Source organism: Eurosta solidaginis, chromosome 3 (assembly GCF_040869045.1).
Source record: "Eurosta solidaginis isolate ZX-2024a chromosome 3, ASM4086904v1, whole genome shotgun sequence".
NCBI lineage: Eukaryota > Metazoa > Arthropoda > Insecta > Diptera > Tephritidae > Eurosta > Eurosta solidaginis.
Window position 1 is genome coordinate 179,959,879 of NC_090321.1, and position 24,383 is coordinate 179,984,261.

The 24,383-nt window shown below is 40.1% G+C and overlaps 1 protein-coding gene and 1 long non-coding RNA gene across 2 annotated transcripts; one reads left to right on the top strand and one right to left on the bottom strand.

Moving 5' to 3' along the window:
- The first annotated feature begins 3,451 nt into the window (after positions 1-3,451).
- On the top strand, positions 3,452-4,922 carry LOC137246822 (uncharacterized). The gene is made up of 3 exons (XR_010951710.1): positions 3,452-3,742; positions 3,803-3,998; positions 4,057-4,922. It is a non-coding gene; the product is annotated as an uncharacterized lncRNA (long non-coding RNA).
- LOC137246821 (putative nuclease HARBI1) lies at positions 4,650-6,470 on the bottom strand. Its single transcript, XM_067777829.1, has 5 exons — positions 6,125-6,470; positions 5,751-6,070; positions 5,585-5,688; positions 5,380-5,527; positions 4,650-5,317 (listed from the first exon to the last, which is right to left on the bottom strand). Exons 1-5 carry the CDS (start codon positions 6,280-6,282, stop codon positions 4,938-4,940), a joined length of 1,110 nt encoding a protein of 369 aa, XP_067633930.1. The 5' UTR covers positions 6,283-6,470; the 3' UTR covers positions 4,650-4,937.
- Positions 6,471-24,383: the final 17,913 nt, after the last annotated feature.

The following is a 24,383-nucleotide window of genomic DNA, read 5'->3' on the forward strand; positions in this document are numbered from 1 at the left end:
CCGAACTAGTATGAAGCTACGCGGTCATCCATAATGAGCCATTACATCATACGGCCGGAAAACAGCAGTTAACATCTTTCAACTTAAAATCGGTCGACTTTCATTCTAAAATATCGTTTTGATTTAACGAAGACTATTGAAATCAATGTTGTGAACACAAACATCTGGTCTACATTTTAAAAATGTTATCCAGGGTCCTTGTAAAATTTTAATTATGTAGATGCGCCGAGGATTATACGATTTTCACCCATGAGTTACCCAATGACATCCATTTAGACTGCTTATGATTTCGAGGGCGGCATCTTTGGCCGAATAGTCACTCCCTAACGTTTCAAGGTGTTTCTCTGGTGTAGCTCGGTAGCATAGCGCGACAAAAGCATCCGCTAGAAAGTTTTCGGAGCTACACCTAGAGCTTCTAGGAAAGTGACGTCGACGAAGGTATGAGTTCGAAGTCGCAGTCCTAAAGCTTCTGTGCTGGCATATGGTGTGAGGGTCAGGAGGCGACTGGTGGTCGGGATTGATGATGTTCGCACATCGGGAATTGTAGCTACCAGGTGAAACTACGCTTTGCACGAGATATACAAACAAAAGTGTGACCATTTTATGTATCTCTATTTCTTTTCAGCAGACGCAGCAGTACCAATTCCAAAGACCGGGGTTAAGTTCGAAGCCTCTCTGGAGTAAGCGAACGAGGGACAATCCCTCCGCAAGGAGCTACTCCTTAAAATTTTTGAACGATCTGCGAAATTTTGAGTCAAAAACCCCGGATCTTTCCGAAATGGTCAAAACGTAGATTTCCTTAAATACATACAAACAAAACTTTTCCTAAATATTATTTTTTTAAATAGAAAAATTAAGTTTTTTAACGTAAGAGCACCGGCGTATGCCGGCGCACCGACCAAGCCGCCGCCGCCGGTATATAATAGAGCCTACGCCGCCGCCGCCGATAAAGTGATCGGCGTAAACCTCTATTACAGACTAAAAATTTTAAAAAGTAACTGTTCCCAGAAACGGTGGGAATCTCCCCCTTTATATTTTGTCAGTATATCCGTTTTTTTGTGTGCCACATTTCATCTAAATTTGTTCAACCGTTCTAGCGCAGTGAGTCACAGTAAAGATTTACAATAGTTAAAAAGTAGCTGATTTCAGGGGGCGTTGAACCTTCTTTTTTTTAATATATAGCCAGAAGATCTTTCCAGACTTCTGGTATTATTGAGTCACAAAGACAAATATCTCGATCACGTCGTGTTTGACGGCAGTCATACCACCAGTGTCACGGATATGCCGACGCTATGAAATTCAAATATCGATTCTGAATACCTTGTGGTAGCCAAGAGACGCATACGATTTTGCGTAACGAAGAAAGTGCACGAGGCGAATCAAGGAGAGATTAGCGTCGAGAAGATGCTCACGAATAGGGACTGAATCGTAACATACGACCACGGATCGAACACAATACGAAAATAAATTACTTGAAAAGTTCGACGTATAAGTTTATCTGGATTAAAACATACGATAGCAAAAAGAAACTCGATTAATTTTGAATAATTTGCTCTTTTTAGGACCAAAAAATTATCAATTCAGCGATTACGTTCAATTGCTCGTTCACGTAGTACGATAACGTATGTTATAATCCAAAAACCATGTTTTTACGTAACAAGTCACACGAACACGGATGTAACGCTTCCCAAGGCAGCCGGTTCTATTTACCGGAGCGACTCTGGATTTTTCGCGACCAGGGGCTGTCATTTCAGTGTAACCCATTTAATTTGTTGCATCCTTGGTCGCACCTATTGGATGGGGCGGAGCACTGCTACAACAACAACAACCACGGATGTAACGATATGGCCCCCGATAAGTTCATTCTCTCTGTAAGAAACCGAGCCGTTTCTGGATACTCCTCTCCCATTGCGTACCGCGCTGCGGAGACCTTCGGTTTCCAACGAGCCCGGAAAACCAGTCCGAAAATGTAATACCTAGCCTTTAGGGTTACGCTGCTCAAGACCGCCGTTATGCTAACAGGGAAGAGAGATACCTACTTGGAAGAATGCAAATTAAGGCCGAATGGCGTGAGTTTGAGGGGCTTTAAATGCTAGCTGATAGGAATAATTTCCCAAAATTCTACCAGAAAAGACGAAATTTTTCAAGACCTTGCAGAATTGATAATGGCGCCAGTAACCGACGTTAGTACAAAAAGTGCTTTTGTTATTGATGAACACTTCTCATTTCTAGATGTGGGGAGATGACCAGCCCCATTGTTACGGTCTGCTGCTACGGTCTACGGCTACGATCCACTTGGGAGCGTGTTCACGCGAACACCTAGCGATGTAGCGAAAGTGGCGATAAAAAAATATCGAAAACAAGAAAAAGACAGACCTGCCATCAGTAGGAAGAAAAAGGCAAAAAGTTTTCCGGCTGCATACACGCGAAGAAAGATAGAACAAATTTTGGTAAGAAATAAAAATCGAGAAAAATCGCCGAGTTTCCGGCCAGATCGACACCAAAAAAGATGATGGTGGTAAAACGTATTTACCTAGTGTGTTTATAAATGATTATTGGAACTTACAACGTGAACATTTTCCCATCAATGAAACAACGCCAGAATTAGATTTGCATTTAACCTATCAACCAATAGGCATGTTCAAGTGGCAATTGTATGCAGCGCAGCAAATGTAAAAAATTGGGTAGTAATAAATCTTAACCTAGTGAGGACACTACCACCGGCGTAAAGGCCAGCACGAAGCTTTATCGCCACCTGGGTCATTTGGTCACCTCGGACCACAGCGCCAACCGCCACCAACGGTGCCTACTATTACCACGGGCATCACCATCGGTAGTACCTCCCCCAACTCCTTCATAAGCGCAACCACGAGCGCAACAACCATCAGACGTACCGCCACACCAGTTGCAACAACGCACGTAGCGGGGCCACGTACATCGGCTTGCGGCCACTAATGGTAACACCAACAACAGGCGGTACCACCGACCCAAATACTAGCCGCATCTTTATTAGCTGCGTTCATACCGGCAATAATACTACTAGCGCATCCTTATTGGCTGCGTCCATCCCGGCTATAACAATACTAGCACAACCCGTATCAGCTACGACCAGACGGGCTACAATAAACCAGCTACAATGACGATCACAGGGCAGCGAGTATAGGCCTGCGGGCATTCCAATTGCGATAACGAACATCAGCGGTTAAAGCGGTGAGTTCGTTCCACTACTGAACTAAAGTTATGTATTTGTAGCCTTAACCCTATCTTTTAAAATTATATTTTTGACTCCGCAACATTATGTAATGTTAATGTACCACCATACTCAAATTTAGGGCTATCACCCTATTGTAGAATCAAAGCAAATGTGCATGCGAATGCAATATGCACAATGACCGGAGGAAATGAAAAGTTAAAAAGAAAAGAAGCAATTCTTATTGTACGTTCAACTTGTTGCATACTGGGCCCGAATCGCCACATACGTGATCGTATAACTCGTCACGTAAAAACTTGTTTTTTGGATTATGACATACGTGATCGTACGATCCGTCACGTAAAATGTCACTTTTTGGGATTACTACATACGTGAACGTACTTTGTGGATCGTAAATCGGTATCGCGACAACCGTGAACGAGAGACAATTGCACTCGATCGTTCGTATTGTTATTCGATTACAAACCGGCAACCGAAAGCGAGTACAAATATATAAATATACAAAAATTTAATACAAATATAAGAGAAAATGTAAGTTATTTCTCAAAATATGTGTTTATATTTTTGTTGGACTATATTTTATTATTTAAGGACGAATTTTAACAAGCTAAACCCAAACCAAAAGGAGTGCATGGCGCAATTTATGGCGGAACACCCGAACTTGGCGAAAAACAAATTTCCCAATTCCGCACAAGGTAGAGCAACGTCCAACAGACTGTGGGAGGAGCTTTCCAAGCGTTTAAATGCTGACGGGCCACCAGTAAAAGACGCCAAAATGTGGAGGAAGGTATATATATATATATATATAAAGTGCAACCAAGATACTTACAAATGTTTGCTCGTAGGTTTTCGCAGATCAAAAATATCAGGCGAAGAAGAAGCTTTCCCACAACAAATTGTCCAAAAGACAAACTGGAGGAGGTCCTTATAATGAAATTCCCATCAGTGCAACTGAGGAATTGATTATAAAGGCAGCCGGACTTGAGGTCGCAGTGGACGGGAATAGTACCGTTCGCACTTTTGGCAATTCACCCGCTCATAGAAGCAGCACCGAAAATAGTGATAGTGAGAGCAACAGTGATAGTGGAACAAGCAGCGCATCAGCCAGCGCTTTACCTGGTCCATCTAGGTCGGTTACTACCCTTACACCGCGTGTAACCTCTCGGTGCAATACTCCACGGCGAGTAAGTAAGAGTGCCGAAAAATTGTCCCTGCTCCAACAAAATTTGAGTAGAGTGTCTGATTTTCAGCGCGATTTGGGGGAGAAGATTGACCGATTGGTGCAGGTGCAGGAGAGGTTGTTGCAAGTGCATGAAAGGATGCTGACCATTAAGGAGGAGAAGCATAAACTGCATCAAGAATCACATGCACTTGATTTACAAATCAAAAATTTAGAATTAGAGTCTCTAGCAATAAGTGTAAATAGAAAAAGAAGAAATTAAAATTTTATGTTAGCTTTAACAAGTTTGTATCTGAATTTTTTTAATTTTTTGATTTTAAGCAATTAAACGAATAGTCATTTCATTTATTTTATTTCTAATTTTAACATACATACTTAGCACTTAGTAAAAACAAAGTTTGTACCTGAATTTTTTTAATTTTTGTGATTTTAGCAATTAAGCGAATAGTGATTTCATTTATCTCTAATTTTAACATACATACTTAGCACTTAGTAGAAACAATTAAATGAATTCATTTGCTTTTACAAATCGTTTTTTCTTAATTTTTACGTGGAATTAATTAGAGAGTGTTTTATTTGGTCTCTTATTGTTTGACCAATTGTGGTAAGATGGTTGGCTTCGCCTGGGTCAACATCGCTGATTTGGTCTGATTCATATCTTCGTACGTTGTAATCAATTTTGAACTGTATGCAGATATTATGTAAAGCTGCACACACATTGGCAAATCGTGCCACTTTTGTAGGATGGTATCTACCCCTATTGCCATACCCTAATATTCTCCAACGTCCTTTAAAAATACCAATGGTACGTTCGATGATACATCTTGCTTTTGAGTGTACATCATTAAATGCGGATTCACTGGAGCCATCGGCGGGGTTTCGGTAAGGCGTTATGCACCACGGCTCTAGTGGATAGCCAGAATCACCTGTTGAAATGAAAATTGTCATTACAATAGTAATATTAACCAAAAAGCAAACACTGTCGTACCTAAAAGCCACGCATTGCTCCGCCTATTAATTTCAAACCTCTCTTGCAATACTCGTCGTTGATCTGAATGCCTCCAAACGAAGGAATCATGAGCCGCACCACCGTAGTGACAGTTGATTGCCAAAATTTTATAGGTGTGATCGCACATCTGCCAAAATATTTATATAGTTAGTACAAAGAATAAAGAAAATGAGCAACAACTCACTATCATTGCGTTGATACTATGGTATCCTTTCCTATTAAAGTACATATGCTCATCCACAGATGGTCTTTGCAAGCCGATGTGTGTGCCATCAATGCAACCGATGACTGTAAAAGTAGATATTCAATTAAAAAACTTATTTAATAAATGTAATTGAACGTTTGCCTACCTGCAGGTATTTTGTATTTATCCATAAACCATTGCTTGCATTCCGAAGTTTCGTTTAAATGAAATTGTATATTTTGTGGACACAACTTGTTCTCCATTTCGAGAATAACGTGGGATGTTATCTTTGACACAGTGCTCTGGCACATTCCAACCAAATAATCACTGTCGACACAATGCTGATACCCGCCACTTCCTAGAAGAGAAAGTGTGGCAGCTAGTTGTAGAACTGGAGGCACCGCTTTTGCATCCGACTGCTTCAAATTTAAGGCATGAAGTACAAACTGGAAAGCCTCTTTAGATAATCTAAATCGTTTCAAGAATCTGCAGAACACACATTTTTGTATACTTGTAAAACTTTATTTGCCACATACTTACGCAGTTTGTGGTAAAGCTAAAGGATCACTTTTATCTCTAAGTAGCCTCCGTGCTACTGTTTCATCTTCCTCACTATCGCTTGAACTTATATAGAAAAGTAAGTGCACATCCATTTTGAAATTTCGTTTGTTTATTAAAATTTTTAAATATTTTGACATTTCCACATCTATTGTGACATAAAAATAAAATCCACAGTGATGTGGACCTTAAAATCTATTGTGAACTAAGAATGAATTACGATACGATAGCTTTCGTATGTGGTAATGCCAATCGACCCATACGTCTGACGTATCACGTAATTGTCTTTCGTATAGTTTTCGATCCGTGATCGTATGTGGCGATTCGGGCCCTGAAAAGAAATTTTAACCAACACAAACAAAGCATATTTTAATGGTCATAGGTGTGCAATTTATACTGCCTGTGAAACAAAGAAAAAGGTGTTTCAGGTATTAAAATTTGCTTTGCGTTGTGGTAGAATTTTACTATTACATTTTTTTTTTAATTGATGCCATCGTGGCGAATATGATTTTGGAGTGAGCAAAAGTGTTGATATTGTTTCGGTAAGGAATAAAGTTTTATTGTTAATTCAAGTTCAGTTGCATTATCAGTAAAATGCATTAACTCTATATTGAGAAACGCAAATAACAAGTAATGCGGGTTAGCTTGCGTTATCAAAACAAAACTTTTTGTTGTATACATTTTTTGGTGACTGAGTCGAACTAAATCCGAAACAATACCAACCCTGACTGTTACATGTAAAATAGTTAACGTTTCAACTGAACAAGTAAAACAATTTCATTAATTGTACTATAAGTTTAAAGGGTTCATGTTTTACCTGAACAGGTGAATGACTTCGGTAAATCTTCCATGAATCTAAAAGCTTACGTTTTACTTGAGCTTGTGAAACAATATTTTTTGAGGGGTAGGATTTACCCCAAGTTTAGTCCTAGTTGCGTTTATAACTAATTTCTTAGTGCATAGTACATATTACTGTCATTATACTATGTGTAATACCGAAATGATGTTCAGTTAAACTCAAAGTAAGTTTAATACAACAACTATTAATTTTGTAAGGGGGCCCCAATTATCAGAAGTTGTATCCAAACTGTACAGCCCAAAGATAAATTTGTAAAACAAAAAAAAAAAGAGGAAAGGGCATTTATCCAAATTTCTGAAAAAAAAAGATTTTTTTATTACATATATAGTATATTTTTATTTTATTACATATATAGCCTTTGTGATTGCTATAAATTAAAAAAAAAAAAAAAAAATTATTTATAAGCTTAAATATATTCAAAACCCTTGTAGTAAGAAGTAAGAGAAAAAAAAAGAGAAAGCTATGTTAGTAGTAATAATGAATTTTGAATAAAAGTTGTTAATAATATGGGAATGCTGGCGTCGCCAATGATTTAGAAGGCATAGGGTAAACCAGGTAAGGGGCCACCGAAATTTGGGTGCGTCGGTGGCCATGGTTTTTGAGGGTGGGCAAAGCACCGGGCGTCGCAACAACACCCGCGGCGCCCCTCTATATATTCGGCCCTTTCCTTTTTCATTTTAATTTTCAACTTTTTTTTGCAATTTTATTTTTCAGCCGCTTTTTTTCATTTTGATTTTGAACCGGTCATTTCCGGTTCGGTAATTTTTTTTTGCTTCGTTAGATATTTTTTTTTGAATTTAGATTTTGAAGTCAACGGTCTGTCCGTGACATCCGGTTCGGCCGGATGTTGTTTTATTTTGAATTTCAAGCGTTTTGAGTCGGTCTCTGCGCTTTTTGACAGTTAGTTTTGAATAGGCATGATATGACCATTTTCTCTGTTTATGGCGCAGGAACAGTAAGGTTGGCAAGGACCCGCCCCAGCCGACAATGACTAGCCACTGTGCACCAACACATCATGCCGACCGCCTTCCTTACTGCTTCCACTGAAAATGCGTATCCATAACAGATGGCGCCCAACGTGATTTGGTACCCGAGGCGCTGTCGCGCTGGTCGTTTTGGTCAACTTATGAAGTTGACCATCCCATCAGTCCGAGGTGTGCAGCCGCAGGAGCAGCCACCTGCGTTGCGGTGGGATGGTTGGACGGATCAAGTTGTCCAGAATGATCATCGATGACAGTTGCTGAGGGCGCCATAACAGATGGCGCCCAACGTGGCGCTGGCCGCGAGGGTCAGTCGGGTCAACCTGTGAAGTTGACCATCCCACCAGTCCGAGTGAGCAGCCCCAGGAGCTGCCACCTACGTTGCGGTGGGATGGTTGGACGGATCAGGTTGTCCGGGCTGGTCATCGGGGGCAGTGGCCGAAGGGGTCACGGGACTTCACGTCAGTCCTCCGGATTTTTGCATTCACCCGATGAGGCAGTGCTGCACGCACTTTATTTTTTTTGTAGTTGGGGTTTTTATTTTCCCGGAATGTTGTCCGTTAGTCGGCATTGGAAAAATATTTGTCCGCTAACGGGGTTTTAAATTTTTTTTTAAAGTTAATAGTTTTTTTAATTTTTTTTTCCTATGCCGAATTTGTGTTGTTAGAGTGAGTGTGTGTGTGAATTGCAAGGACCCCAGCTCATCCCACGTCTCAGGTGGCAACCCATAGTGCCACCTGGATTGTGACGGGGTGAGCTGGGATTCAGAGTGACACCCCTTCCTGTCCCACCAGACTGGGGAGCGGTTCCGAAACCGCTCCACCCATTGCGGCGGAGGCAGGAGGGGTGTCCAGCGAGAATGGACGGGAGGCCTCAACACCCCCAACCAGTCCCAGGGGCAAGCCCCTGGAGACTGCCCCTGCGTTGCGGCTGGGCGTGTTGAGACCAACCCGTGTGTGCCTGGAGTGACCCTAGTGGCCCCAACCAGTCTCGGAGGGGGGCCTTAAGACCCCCTTGCACTGCGGTTGGGAGCACTAGGGACAAGTATGAATGAGTTTATGTAATCTTTTTTTTTCGCCGGTAGCCGAGTGCCTTCGGGAAGGGGATGTCAGCATTCCCATTGATTTCACGATATATTTAAATTGCTTAATCGCTTTTCTTTTTCCAGCTTTTGGAAGTTCTTTTTTTGCATATAAATTTATATACATAAACCTTTTTTTTGAATCCTTAACTGCCTTACGTGGCAAAAGTTTTTTCTTTGACCTACGACTTGACCATTTTTTTTTAATTATGTCGCGCGACCAGTCTTTCCGGCAACCGGGCCGGAACACTCCGTTTGGAAGTGCAGGGAATTATCGGTGAAACCAGAACCGGGGCGGTAGTAATAGGGGGGCTTTCCCCAAGGCTAGGCGTCCCTTGGTGGTGCACACCCCAGTAGGTGGACCATATGTAGATCCCGCGGGGCCGAATATGGGCTCGAACCTGACTGACCCTCGCGAAAAATTGGACAGACCGGGAAGCAACAGTCAATTGAACGCGCCCCTATTAAACGCGCATGATATCTCGGGGCTAATAACCAATGCATAGATCTATGCACCCGAAGGAGCTGGTGCTTTACCACCAAATCAGGAGACGGGAAATTTTGGGGACGCTACAAGTGACCGGACGAATTATCCAGGGATCCAGAACGAAGCTACTCGTGGAGGCTCGTGGGTGGACGTGCTACACCAGCTGTTCCAGGCTTCGCAGGAGGAAATGCGGAGAGAGATGGGGTCAATTAGAACCAATATGGACCAGCTCAACGCCGCTCTCGAATCCGCGCAGCAATCAAATCAGCAAAACAGGAACGCAAGTAGGATGGACCGTAACCCATTTCCAACGGGGGTACCGCCAATATACCCTGCTCCGAGCAATATAGTAGTGAAGCCGCAGGAGTGGAAAATCTCGTTCGACGGCACTGGAAGTGTAGCCGATTTCCTTTTTAAACTGAACACCTTGTGTGAGCGCACACAATGCACGGACGATCAAATAATGGCTAGTTTCCACCTGTTTCATTCCGGGCGGGCCGAAGAATGGTACTGGCTTTTCACTAAACAAAACCCAAACGCGACCTATGCCTTTTTGTGCTACTCATTGAAAAGAGAGTTTGGCACTTTGAAAACTGACCACGAGATCATGATGGAGATCTCCATGCGGAAGCAAAAAGCAAGTGAGTGTTATGACGTGTTTCACACGGACATAATCTCCTTGAACGCGCGCTTAAGAGAGCCAATGTCGGAGCTTTTACTGATTGACATAATAAAAAGGAACGTCAACAGTAGCCTTAAGCTAATGCTTTTTAATGCGGACGTAAGGACCCTTCATGATCTACGCGATGTAGCACGCAGAGGTGAACAAGTGCTGAAAGAAAGCAAGCTGCTGGGAGCCACTTACCCAGGACGGCATGTAAGCGAAGCACGCGTGACAACACCGGACATGAGGATGGAAAACGAAGACGGCGAGATGGATCCGCAGATAGAGGCGCTGGAATATCGACGCAACAGAAGACCGGACTATTCGGGAATCCAATGCTGGAATTGCCAGGGAATGGGGCACTCCTATATATATTGTGAGGAACCCATAAAAAATCCTTTTTGTTTTAAATGTGGGTATAAGGGTGTATTTACTCCTAAATGCCCTAGGGACCATCGCAGGCAGGGAAACCAGTACCCGAGCGAGAAGGCGGGGGAACCTCATTCGGCTTCATAGCTCCCACATCAGCCAGTGCTCGAGGCGTCGTCCCGTGCGCTGAACCAGAGGGTGAATCTCTGCATGGAGGTGATACGCTTCCGAGGTGCAGTAGTACCCTGGCAGAAGAGCCCTCAAAAGTGATAATAACTTACCCTGACAGTTCGAATAGTTCTGAAGCCGAGAGTCAAATGTCTTCATCCGCGATGGGCGAGCCGACTAAAATTCTGCGACGCCGGCATAGGGATGTGGCTTGCCAGACGCAACTTTCACCAAACCTAGAAGAAAGGGAACATAAGTATGAACAAATAAGACATACCATTTTTGAACACTACCCGGTATCGGAAAATATTTTGAAGTGTAGGAAGAGATACCACAGGAGAGTACAGGAGCGTAGACTGCTGCAAGCCACCACGTTAACGCTTACAGAGGACGAAAGGCCTTTAGTAAAGGCTAAAATTAAAGATAGTTTTCTTGTAGGGTTGTTGGACTCGGGAGCCAACGTCTCCATCTTAGGGAAAAATGGAGTAGAATTCCTAGAGGATAACGGCTTCGAATATCAGCCCTTACACGCGTTCGTATATACCGCGGGCGGCAACAAGCAAAAAATTTTAGGCTCAGTATCCCTACCAGTCACCTTCAAAAATATCACAAAGGTTATTCGTTTTTACCTTGTTCCCTCATTGCTCCAAGAAGCATACTTCGGGGTAGATTTTTGGAGAGCATTTGCGTTAGCTCCCGAAATATTCCCAAGCGTAGAGTGTTTAGAGATTAGGCTCGAAAAGGAAGAGGAACTTAACCTCCATGAATTGTCACCAGACCGGAAATTAGAATTACAAAAGGTCATCGAGACGTTTCCTTCATACGAGAAATTAGGCCTAGGGCAAACCAAATTAGTGGAGCATCACATCGACACCGGTGATGCTGTACCTATAAAAAGCAAACATTTCCCTCTTTCGCCACCGAGGCAAGCCGAAGCTTATAGAGAACTAGACAGGTTACTCGAATTAGGAGTTATAGAAGAATCCAACTCCCCGTGGTGTAGTCCTGTAGTACTGGTCCGGAAACCAGGTAAAGTTAGGCTGTGCATAGATTCGAGGAAGGTCAACGCGGTGACTAAGAAGGACTCATACCCCCTGGCTCATATCAACGGCTTATTGAGCAGACTGAAAGATACGCATTTTATTAGTGGCATTGATCTGAAGGACGCGTTCTTCCAGATCAAATTGACAGAGTCCTCTAAGGAAAAAACAGCATTCGCAGTTCCGGGGAGGCCTCTGTACCACTTCAAAGTAATGCCATTTGGTCTGTGCAATGGACCACAGACTATGAGTAGGCTGATGGACAAGGCAATCCCTTCGCGTCTGCGAGAGAACGTCTTTGTCTACCTGGCCGATCTGATGGTATGTAGCACTAATTTTGAGGATCACCTGAAATTGCTAGCGGAAGTGGCCCAATGTTTGAGAGACGCAGGGCTGACAATAAACGTGGAAAAAAGTAAATTTTGTCAGAAGGAAATACGCTACTTAGGATACTTGATAGGCAGCGGGTGTCTGAAAGTGGATCCGGGAAAAGTAGAAGCAATGCAAAACTTTCCGATCCCTAAATCCCCTCGGCAAGTGCGTAGGTTTGTGGGCATGGCGAATTGGTACAGGGCGTTTATTACCAATTTTGCTGACTTGGCAGGTCCCTTGACCGACTGTCTACGTAAGTCAGCAGGCCCGTTCAAGCTTACCACTGAAGCTATAGAGGCCTTCGAAAAGCTAAAAGTAGCTTTGAGTTCCGCCCCTGTTTTGGCCCAACCAGACTTTTCAAGGGAATTCGTAATACAATGCGACGCTTCCAAAATAGGTGTGGGCGGAGTCAGGGACTACGTCCAGCGTTGTGACACCTGCAAAACGGTAAAACCCACCAATCAGCAGTCGAGACCACCTATAGGGAGTACCTTTGAATCCGAAAGGCCATTTCAGCGGTTATATTGCGACTTTCTAGGGCCGTATCCAAGATCTAAGCGGCGTAATCAATTTCTTTTTATAGTATTAGACCATCTTTCAAAATACGTTTGGCTAAAGCCCATGCAAAGAGCCACCACTGTTAACGTTATAAATTACTTCGCCTCCGAAATTTTCCCGACTGTAGGGGTTCCTGAATTTATCCATAGTGACAATGGTAAACAGTTTATCTCGAAGGAAATGAACCAATTTTTAGTAAATTACGGGGTGACGCACGTGAGGACGGGGCTATATTCTCCCCAAGCGAACGCGTCAATAGAGAAATTGTTTCTAAGATTAGGATTTTCCTGAAGGATAAGCCTGACCACACCGATTGGGATAAGCATATACCCGAAATTTTATCAGTTTTGAGAAGTGATTTTCATACGGCGATTCAGTGTTCTCCATACTTTGCATTATATGGCCAAAATATGGTCCAGCATGCCGCAACGTACAAAATTTTAGCGAAGCTCGGCAGCCTTCGGGAAGACCAAGTTACGATAGTAAGCCGAACTGACAAGTTGACTAATATTCGTGAGCAAATCCGTAAAAATTTAGATCAGGCTAAGGATAGGGGAGTAACCACCTATAACAAGCGCTCTAGACAAGTCAACTATAAGGAAGGTCAGGAAGTTTTTCGGAGAAACTTTGCCTTAAGTAATTTCAAACAGGGCATTAACGCCAAATTCCTACCCAAATACCTGAAGTGTCGCGTGCTTCGAAAAATAGGCAATGCACTGTATGATCTCGAAGACCTAAACGGGAAATTGATAGGTCGCTTTCACGCTTCGGACATTCGTCCGCAATGAACCAGAAAACGTTTCCTTGCCAAATTACGATTTGATTTTTTTTCTATACCCACCAATTGGACTTTTTTTGTCTGGGCGTTTTGGCGGTCGGGGACATCTCGCCCAGTATTTTCCCCGAGCACTGACCTCATAGGATGTTCACCCGCGTACTCACCGAGGACCGTGAACACCCTGGCAGTCCACGCTTAGGTCGGACTAGCCTTTCGGAGTTTGGACGAGTTCTCCAGATCAAAATGTCTACACTTTTTGTTTTGCATTCCTGTGGGAGCGATACCCACTAGAAATCATCTTTCGGAGTTTTGACGAGTTCTCCATAACAAATGTCTAATTGCCGCAAAGCCCTTTTAAACTAGGAAACAGAATTAATTCCCAACCTGACTTAGTTTTTTTGATGGACCTATGTTGCCCTGCTAGCTTCGTAGTAGGACTTTGAGACTCTTATCTGAGGGGTGAGTCGTGCCCCACGTTGCTTGTCGTCGAAGATCCCTGGCAGTAGCTTCCCACAGATGATCCGGTTTCCTGTTCGCTTCATCGTCAGGTCTCCAAAGCGACGCAGGTTTGTTACGGTCTGCTGCTACGGTCTACGGCTACGATCCACTTGGGAGCGTGTTCACGCGAACACACCTAGCGATGTGGCGAAAGTGGCGATAAAAAAATATCGAAAACAAGAAAAAGACAACAGACCTGCCATCAATAGGAAGAAAAAGGCAAAAAGTTTTCCGGCTGCATAGACACGAAGAAAGATAGAAAAAATTTTGGTAAGAAATAAAAATCGAGAAAAATCGCCGAATTTCCGGCCAGATCGACACCAAAAAAGATGATGGTGGTAAAACGTATTTACCTAAAAAAAAATAAATGTAAGGCGCGATAACCTCCGAAGAGATCTAAGGCCGAGCTTCTCTTCCAATTTGCGTCGTGCTCCTCTTGATTTTTCCCTACAAATTGGCCGGACGGGACCTACATGTTTTATGCCGACTCCGAACGGCATCTGCAAGGTAGATGAGTTTTCACTGAGAGCTTTTCATGGCAGAAATACAATCGGAGCGCTTGCCAGACACTGCCGAGGGGCGACCCCGCTTAGAAAAATTTTCTTCTAATTGAAAAACCTTATTTCTAAAATTTTGATGTTGCTTTGCCCGGGAGTTGAACCCAGGGCATACGGTGTGATAGGCGGAGCACGCTACCATCACACCACGGTGGCCGTATTTACCTAGTGTGTTTATAAATGATTATTGGAACTTACAACGTGAACATTTTCCCATCAATGAAACAACGCCAGAATTAGATTTGCATTTAACCTATCAACCATTAGGCATGTTCAAGTGGCAATTGTATGCAGCGCAGCAAATGTAAAAAATTGGGTTGTAATAAATCTTAACCTAGTGAGGACACTACCACCGGCGTAAAGGCCAGCACGAAGCTTTATCGCCACCTGGGTCATTTGGTCACCTCGGACCACAGCGCCAACCGCCACCAACGGTGCCTACTATTACCACGGGCATCACCATCGGTAGTACCTCCCCCAACTCCTTCATAAGCGCCACCACGAGCGCAACAACCATCAGACGTACCGCCACACCAGTTGCAACGCACGTAGCGGGGCCACGTACATCGGCTTGCGGCCACTAATGGTAACACCAACAACAGGCGGTACCACCGACCCAAATACTAGCCGCATCTTTATTAGCTGCGTTCATACCGGCAATAATACTACTAGCGCATCCTTATTGGCTGCGTCCATCCCGGCTATAACAATACTAGCACAACCCGTATCAGCTACGACCAGACGGGCTACAATAAACCAGCTACAATGACGATCACAGGGCAGCGAGTATAGGCCTGCGGGCATTCCAATTGCGATAACGAACATCAGCGGTTAAAGCGGTGAGTTCGTTCCACTACTGAACTAAAGTTATGTATTTGTAGCCTTAACCCTATCTTTTAAAATTATATTTTTGACTCCGCAACATTATGTAATGTTAATGTACCACCATACTCAAATTTAGGGCTATCACCCTATTGTAGAATCAAAGCAAATGTGCATGCGAATGCAATATGCACAATGACCGGAGGAAATGAAAAGTTAAAAAGAAAAGAAGCAATTCTTATTGTACGTTCAACTTGTTGCATACTGAAAAGAAATTTTAACCAACACAAACAAAGCATATTTTAATGGTCATAGGTGTGCAATTTATACTGCCTGTGAAACAAAGAAAAAGGTGTTTCAGGTATTAAAATTTGCTTTGCGTTGTGGTAGAATTTTACTATTACATTTTTTTTTTTAATTGATGCCATCGTGGCGAATATGATTTTGGAGTGAGCAAAAGTGTTGATATTGTTTCGGTAAGGAATAAAGTTTTATTGTTAATTCAAGTTCAGTTGCATTATCAGTAAAATGCATTAGCTCTATATTGAGAGACGCAAATAACAAGTAATGCGGGTTAGCTTGCGTTATCAAAACAAAACTTTTTGTTGTATACATTTTTTGGTGACTGAGTCGAACTAAATCCGAAACAATACCAACCCTGACTGTTACATGTAAAATAGTTAACGTTTCAACTGAACAAGTAAAACAATTTCATTAATTGTACTATAAGTTTAAAGGGTTCATGTTTTACCTGAACAGGTGAATGACTTTGGTAATTTTTCCATGAATCTAAAAGCTTACGTTTTACTTGAGCTTGTGAAACAATATTTTTTGAGGGGTAGGATTTACCCCAAGTTTAGTCCTAGTTGCGTTTATAACTAATTTCTTAGTGCATAGTACATATTACTGTCATTATACTATGTGTAATACCGAAATGATGTTCAGTTAAACTCAAAGTAAGTTTAATACAACAACTATTAATTTTGTAAGGGGCCCCAATTATCAGAAGTTGTATCCAAACTGTACAGCCCTAAGAGAGATTTGTAAAACAAAAAAAAAAAAAAAAGAGGAAAGGGCAATTATCCAAATTTCTGAAAAAAAAAAGATTTTTTTTATTACATGTATAGTATATTTTTATTTTATTACATATATAGCCTTTTTGATTGCTATATATTAAAAAAAAAAAAAAAAATTATTTATAAGCTTAAATATATTCAAAACCCTTGTAGTAAGAAGTAAGAGAAAAAAAAAGAGAAAGCTATGTTAGTAGTAATAATGAATTTTGAATAAAAGCTGTTAATAATATGGGAATGCTGGCGTCGCCAATGATTTAGAAGGCATAGGGTAAACCAGGTAAGGGGCCACCGAAATTTGGGTGCGTCGGTGGCCATGGTTTTTGAGGGTGGGCAAAGCACCGGGCGTCGCAACAACACCCGCGGCGCCCCTCTATATATTCGGCCCTTTTCTTTTTCATTTTAATTTTCAACTTTTTTTTGCAATTTTATTTTTCAGCCGCTTTTTTTTTCATTTTGATTTTGAACTTGTGGTAACCGGTCATTTCCGGTTCGGTAATTTTTTTTTGCTTCGTTAGATATTTTTTTTTGAATTTAGATTTTGAATGTCAACGGTCTGTCCGTGACATCCGGTTCGGCCGGATGTTGTTTTATTTTGAATTTCAAGCGTTTTGAGTCGGTCTCTGCGCTTTTTGACAGTTAGTTTTGAATAGGCATGATATGACCAATTTCTCTGTTTATGGCGCAGGAACAGTAAGGTTGGCAAGGACCCGCTCCAGCCGACAATGGCTAGCCACTGTGCACCAACACATCATGCCGACCGCCTTCCTTACTGCTTCCACTGAAAATGCGTATCCATAACACCATACGCCAATTCTTGCAACGGAATAAAAGTGCCGCCAGCCAACTAAGACGTAGTAATAATGGAAATGTCCAAGGAATAAAATAGCAAAGGCGCCGGGTAACGACGAACTTCTCGATTGTTGAAACACGAAAGATACTCCTACGCAAAATATTGGAATGTAAGTGCGCTCTTCCCAATCCACAAGAAAGCTAATCGACTTCAAAACAGCTTTTGACGCGTAAAGGAGTTGCCGCTTTGTTGTTGCGCCTGAAATTGGGAGACCTGGAAAGCTTAAAAAGCTTTGACAAATGGCATGCGATTGGAAACCAATCGAAGCTTCAGGCAAAGCGACTTCCTATCGTTCGATTTCATGTAATTTATGCTAGAGAGTATAATTCTAGCAACTGAATTAAATCGCTTTTATTATGTTCGAAATTAGTTACAATATCATTCCTTAGCCAACACGTCGCAAGCTCGAAGAAATTCAAGGGCTTGCCAGCACAATTTATAGCTTCTCCACCGCAATTGTCAACGGCGAATCAATTAGCGAATTCTCCAAGTTCCCCCTGAAACTAGGGGGTGGAGGAGGGATTGCCTGAAGAGTTCAACGTACCGGATATAGATCCGACAAAGGAACACCGACATCGATAATACTCTCCAAAACCTTCGGGGAGTGTCTTTATCGCTAAAAAAAAACAACAACGCAAGTTCTGCCTTCTTCCCGTGTAGACGAGAATATGGTATGGCCCTTGGAGTATTCGGTAGAAAAGTTTTACGGTCCTGTCCATTGTGCCGACGGCAAGTATCTTAGGAGGTCTATTAATGAGCTGTATGAGCTTTACGCAGACCACGAAGGTGCTTCCATCGACAAAGCAGTTTGAAAGCAGAGGAAGGGGAGTACTTTCTCTGAGTTGCGATGGACAGGTGAAGGAAGATGTTAACCACCCAATTGCGATAGCTATCGCCGCTTTCCGACCGATAAATCTTAACGCCTGAATATTTAGCTTGTTGGTTTATGCTTCTAGGTACATTATATTATCGGAAGGCGTCACTCTCCATCTGAAGTGAAAAGTTACTGAAACGAATTATTGGATTAGAAACAAAAGTTCGTTTTTTGTTATTATTTTTTTCTTATTTTCCCAATGATGATCACAAAAACTTAAAATTGTAGGTATATATGTTCGATAATATCAATACATATGTATGAATGTATGTATATATTTTTTAATATTACATTTCGTTTTTTATTATCTTTTATATCTGAAATTTCTCTGTTAAATGTGTTAATTTATTTATTTGGATTTAGTTTTAAGTTTTATTTAACATGTCTTGTTTTTTTTTAGTGCTGTAGCATTTTATCAGGGATGTATTTAATATTTGTTTTTAACAATATGCAACACGCATAAATAATTATTTTTTTGAATTTTTCTTATTTACCTATCTGAAAATTTTTTTTTTGGTTATTTATTTTGATTTTCAATAAAACTTGTTGTCTCATTTGCTTTTGTTGAATTTTATTTGAGTATTTCACTTTTTGTATATTCGGCTGCCTAAAGTCTTAAAAATGTTTATGCTATTTTTCAAAAATTCAACTAATTTTTTAATTTTTCGTTTGTTTTTAATAAATATATTTATTTTTTATTTAACGTTTCTACTTAAAAATTAATATTTACACCAACAAAAGTTATACAATTCATAGTTAGTTTCTAGTTTTTTGTTTATTTTTACTAAATTTCTTAATTTTATCCATTTATTTATTTTTATTATAACTTTCAAGTTGCTATTACTAATACTATTTTGACTATAAATTATTTGAATGATTTTCTTCTGTTACTTTCAGTTTTCTATTTTCTTTTTCTTTGATTAATGATCTATGAAGAAGTATGTGTTGTTGTTATTTTTTGTACTTTTAAAATTAACATTACTCGTATTTTCTTACTTTTCATATTTTGCTTCATATATTACATATAAACTTTGGTTTTTGATATGACTTCGTTTCGAAATGAGTTCAGTATTTTATTCGTGTTTTTTTTTTTTTTTATTATAATCAAATTATTTCTTTTATTGCATTTATTTAATTGCTTTTACTAAATCGCAATTTTTTCTGTTCTTTATTTTTTTTTTGACAGCTTAAATTGGCGATCAGTCGAAAAAGTCCAAAATTGAAAAGGCTTTAATTTAAGCTATTCTTATAGAAGGTCGTAACTGGAAAATTAAAAAAAAGTCGTATCGCAGTAAGCCGCTTGAAAAGGCTGGAGCTGCAAACAAATTTTTTTGGAAGAAATAGGAATCCTTAATGCAGCGTTGCGCCATCATCAGTGTCGATTTTAATTCCTTTTCACAATTAAAAAAAAAGGACTTAAATCAGGAAACTTTTATATAATTCTCAACTTTTGAAAGATAGAGCCGTGTGTTAAAGTTCACGCAAGTGGAGAAAACTCCTGACCGTTATACACCTGGGAATGGCGAAGGCAATAATTTTGCATGCGGTTCAAGCAACTCATTCTTACGAGTTCAAGCAACTCATTCCTACGAGTGCTTGCGCCCAAGTATTTATAGCGTAGCTGCCGATCAACCATTTGGTGGTGAACGACAACCACTTTCATAATTAAAGGATTCCATCGGTACCCATGTTGGATCAAGCGCTTCGTACGCGTGTCACAACTTCTTCACGGCAAAGTGGATTGACCGCTGAGCTTGGAACGTGCCAATGAAAAAAAAATAGCCCCGAATAATGGGAAAATCTTTTTTCGATGACGACCACTGCAAAGCCTATGGTTTAATGGATTGGACCTGAAAAGAGTCGGAAAGTTCAGTCCGAAGAAAGTTAAGTCAGACAAAAACTCACCCAATGGGCTGGGGGCTCGACTTCCCCTCGCCAAAATAGGGTCATACCTACATATAGGTTTAACCAAAAAAGATCCATAAAGCTACAAGCTATCCCCTGACCGAAATCACTCAATCAAACTCGGATCACTACCTTATTGCAGTGAAATTTACCTCATTCTCCGCTCGGTTAAAAGCTTACAACAAGGAAAATAAAAAAAAGCTAGGCGTCCAAAAGTTGCAATAGCAACACACTACCATCGGCTTCGCAACTCTACTCTCACGGCTCCTATCTGACAGCATAAAAGCCCCGTCACAAAAGCAGTTTTTCATATAGATGCGTTTAACACAATTTTATGCATATCTACTCAATTTCACTTATTTTAATGGAGAACGGCAGATCGAGCGACTCCAACGCCACTGACATGAAAAGCAGGCATCTTCCATTTTTTGTTGCAAGCAAAGCATAAGAAGAAGAATTTGACATTGGATTTGGCTAAGGGTGCTTTCACACTTTACAAAGTTAAATTATTTTTCCAACACCTTGGTAACATTTTTCACAATTAAAAACTGCAATTTGACAAATGTATAAGACACGAAATATTTTATCAAGTATATATCTTGTATAGTGAGAATGCTTATAACAGCGATTCGAAAAATTTTGTACGTGAATGGGCAAGGCGAAATAAACTTCATTTGCCAAGTCTGAAGTTCCTTTATATTTACAAATGCAACATCTTGGTTGATTGGGGCGATGCTAGTGGGACGCATAAGATTGCATTGTGGCTCGGCCATAAGGTAACCCGCCGAAAAGCACTGGGATTACATTCACGACGGCGGATACAAAGCGCCATCTGCCAAACTATTTTTCAGGCATGCTTAACCAACGAACCGATATCATTTCGTTACGATAATTAATGTTAATAAACGAAACAAAGTCATTTCGTTTCGTTTATTAACGTTAAGAACGTCAAATTAACGAAATGATTTTGTTTCGTTTTCTGTCATATCAAAACGAAGTCAACTCGTTTATGTTGATTATTAATTTCAAACTATGCTGGCAAAGCTGATTAATGGCGGAGTCATTAAAGGTGAAAGCATTAGCCAAGCTGATTGCAACTTTTCTCTTGAATTTTGACAGTACGAACATTTCTCAGAGTATTTTTGACATTACCATCAACGAATTACACAAACAAATTACATGGAGTTTGTGTGTGTATGCCCGCACGCTGTTACCACCTTACGGCTTCACCATGGCTATAGCATTGCCAGCACAATTCAAACGAAAGTATCACGTTTTTGTTAACGTTTTTAACGTTAACGAAGGCTTTTCGTTTCGGTTAAAAACGAGATACAATGTATCTTGATAATTTTTTTATCGATAATATTTCGAAGTGTTTCAACGGAAACGGTGGAAATTTTTTGCTAAACGATTAGCTTAACGTTAAGGTGCATCCCTGCTATTTTTACACATGTTTTTATGAGAGTCGTTATTTTCCGGGCGATAAAACCAAATTCAATTTATGGGTAGAGACATTGAATGGCGTCCTTTTTAATTTGTAAACAAAAACTACTGTTTGCTATAATTTATATTTCTGACTGCCACGTTCAAAGTGTAATCAAGCAGCCAATGCTTTGTTAAGGTTGTCGTCGAGCTTCGCTTTATTGTGGTTGTGGTCTGTAGACGCCGTGTTAAATGTAATCAGCTCTTATCTCTATCTTATCAGACAAAGCAATACCCATTGTAAAAAATGCGTGCGGTGATGGTTTGCTGCTGAGCTATTTAAATACGACCGCGAGTTGATACGTGCATGCAGTGGCGTATCAATAGGGTGCAGGGCTGGCAAAATGCCACGGGCCCGACCCAAGAGAATATTTTTATAAGTTCTGCTTAAAATCCAATGTGAGACAACTAAAGACTATAACACAATTGCAAGTTAATCGCTGAGATTTCAACGAAACTAAACAAAAAGATGGTGATTCATTTTTAAAGATGCACACGTTACACGTGAGAGAGGTTATTGATATGCAAACATTTTTTTAAACAATTCAACATGGAATATTTTATCAACTTTTACATCTAATAAAGAAAGTGAGTCTGTAACTTTAATAACATTAAAAACATTAAACCCTACTAGATGGACAGGATGTTATGATGCCGTTTTTGCTTTAAAAGTTCGGTTTGTTGAAAAAGCGGAATTTTTTGAAAATTAAACTCGATTTTTATTGATAGGGGCCCATCAAAAGAATTTGCCACGGGCCCCAGATGGTATAGTTATGCCACTGCATGCATGTATCTACTTCTATGCATAATGTGGTCGGAGGAATGCATAAATGTCGTTTTGAACCTAAGTAATTTTTGCGCAATCCACAAGATCCTTCAAACTACGTCAACTATCGTGGAATGAACTTTTATAACTACTGATTTATTAATAAGTTAGGTTATAAGCATGTAAAATTAGTATTACTTTCGGTTCCTCCGGCTGTTATCTCCTATTTGTGTAATTAATTTTTTTCTAAAAAGATTTAAAATATTATTTTACATGTTAAATTTAGTAATTGCTTAAACTAAATTTAAAAATAAAAATAGACCAGTTGCGAGTACTTGCATTGAAATATTTTTTTCAATACTTTGAATTTGCTGAATTCATTCATACTTGTTTACTTCACATTTTTAATAAAATCTATTGTTCGTATTTTTGTTTGTTTTCGATTCCTTGTCAAGAAAATTTCACTAACTAATTTTTTGTTTAGTTTGAATATAGACATTAATATGACTGCTAATGTTTTAACTACAGAAATCTGCATCTAACTATGTATGTTGGTATATAAGAAAGTTTTTATGTTATTTTTTATATTTTTTGCTTTATACTAAGTTATGGGTTTTATTTCTTAGAGTTTTACAGTAAAAGACAGACTTATGTATCAAGGTTTTAAAATTCCCATTTGGTTATGTGTGAGTATTTGTTCGCTTTTGTGGAATGTTTTTATTATTTTAATAGCTGGTGTATGGTTTTATTTTTTTATTAATATTTTTATAAAAAAAAAAAAAAAATTTATGTAGGTACCTTAGAGAACCCAGGTATGTTTATTTCACGAAGCCTAATAAAAATTATAAAAATATGACTGGTAGTATTTTATTGAAATATTCATTTCTTGATACTTTTTGAAGCAACTATCCTCATAGCAGTATATCTCTTGCTTCCGAAATGGATTCCTATACTCGGTAATACTAAATTTCCACCGAACCTAAACCGTGTGTGCCAACTCTTTTATGCAAAATATCTATTGAGAGAAATTAGATTTTTGATTTTCGCTTTCGGACTATTTATATCGTGGTTAAAACACGCCATTCGATACCTCTCCCGATATTTTTAGACATATTTTAGCAGTCGTATGAAACAGGAAAACACAGATTTTAGGTTTGGTCCGGATAAGAGAAGTACTGCCGCAGTGACAACGGCTCACATATCTAGGTGTTGGGGGCGAAAACTTACTTGGACTCAAAAGATGTTTCAATGTTATTTAAATATTCGTCATATCGCTCATTTACTTCAATAGTGTCATAACTCAAAAAACACAATTTTTCAGGAGAGCCATTTAAAGATTTTAACTGCCATATGTTGCGCATATAAAGGCATATTTTCGTTTTTCTAACACGTGGTAAATTTGATCACAAAAGTCATGTTTTTTGAGTTATGACACTATTGAAGTAAATGAGCGATATAGTGCAGAAGGCTTCGCTATTTGGCATTTTTGCAAATTACTTGAGGACGGTTAGGTGACTATCTTCTCTAACAGTAAGGTAGTACCAAAGTGCTTGTTGCGCCGCTCTATAGCACATCGCGCCGCTTTCTAGCTCAGTGTAAGTAGGTTATAATAGAACTTTTGGAGTATCAATTATTTGGATTCCGGGTGCTAGGGGAATCCAGGAAAGTGAGATGGCTGAAGTGCTTTCCCATTGGTGTTCAGCGGAACGAAATGAGGAAATAACCAAAGTCGAAGTAGGTATACAATTAAGGGTAGCCAAAGCAAAAATTCAAAATTGTTACCTAACAAAGCCCAGCTATCATTGGCTGCACAATATCAAGAGCCAAATGGCCAGATAAAACCGATAAAAGGATAAGGAGTCTTCTGGGTAGATCTATATCTGACACCCATAAACAACTGGTGATTGGACTTTTCAGACAAGAACGAAAAATGTCTATTCCGTATAATAACTACTGCGGAAGCTGTAAATACGCCCCTACAAAGAAAAGTATTTGATATTGTTTTTATAAACGCCCGGCTCTGGCTGAAGCGCATTTAAGATTCTTGGGAAGTCC

Bases quoted from the DNA above. Each gene is read 5' to 3' on its own strand.
- LOC137246821 (XM_067777829.1), bottom strand. From the start codon at position 6,282: ATGTCAAAATATTTAAAAATTTTAATAAACAAACGAAATTTCAAAATG. The intron at 5,528-5,584 runs GTGAGTTGTTGC...ATATTTTGGCAG, and splicing joins ATAGTATCAACGCAATGATA to ATGTGCGATCACACCTATAA. The intron at 5,318-5,379 runs GTACGACAGTGT...TCATTTCAACAG, and splicing joins GAGCAATGCGTGGCTTTTAG to GTGATTCTGGCTATCCACTA.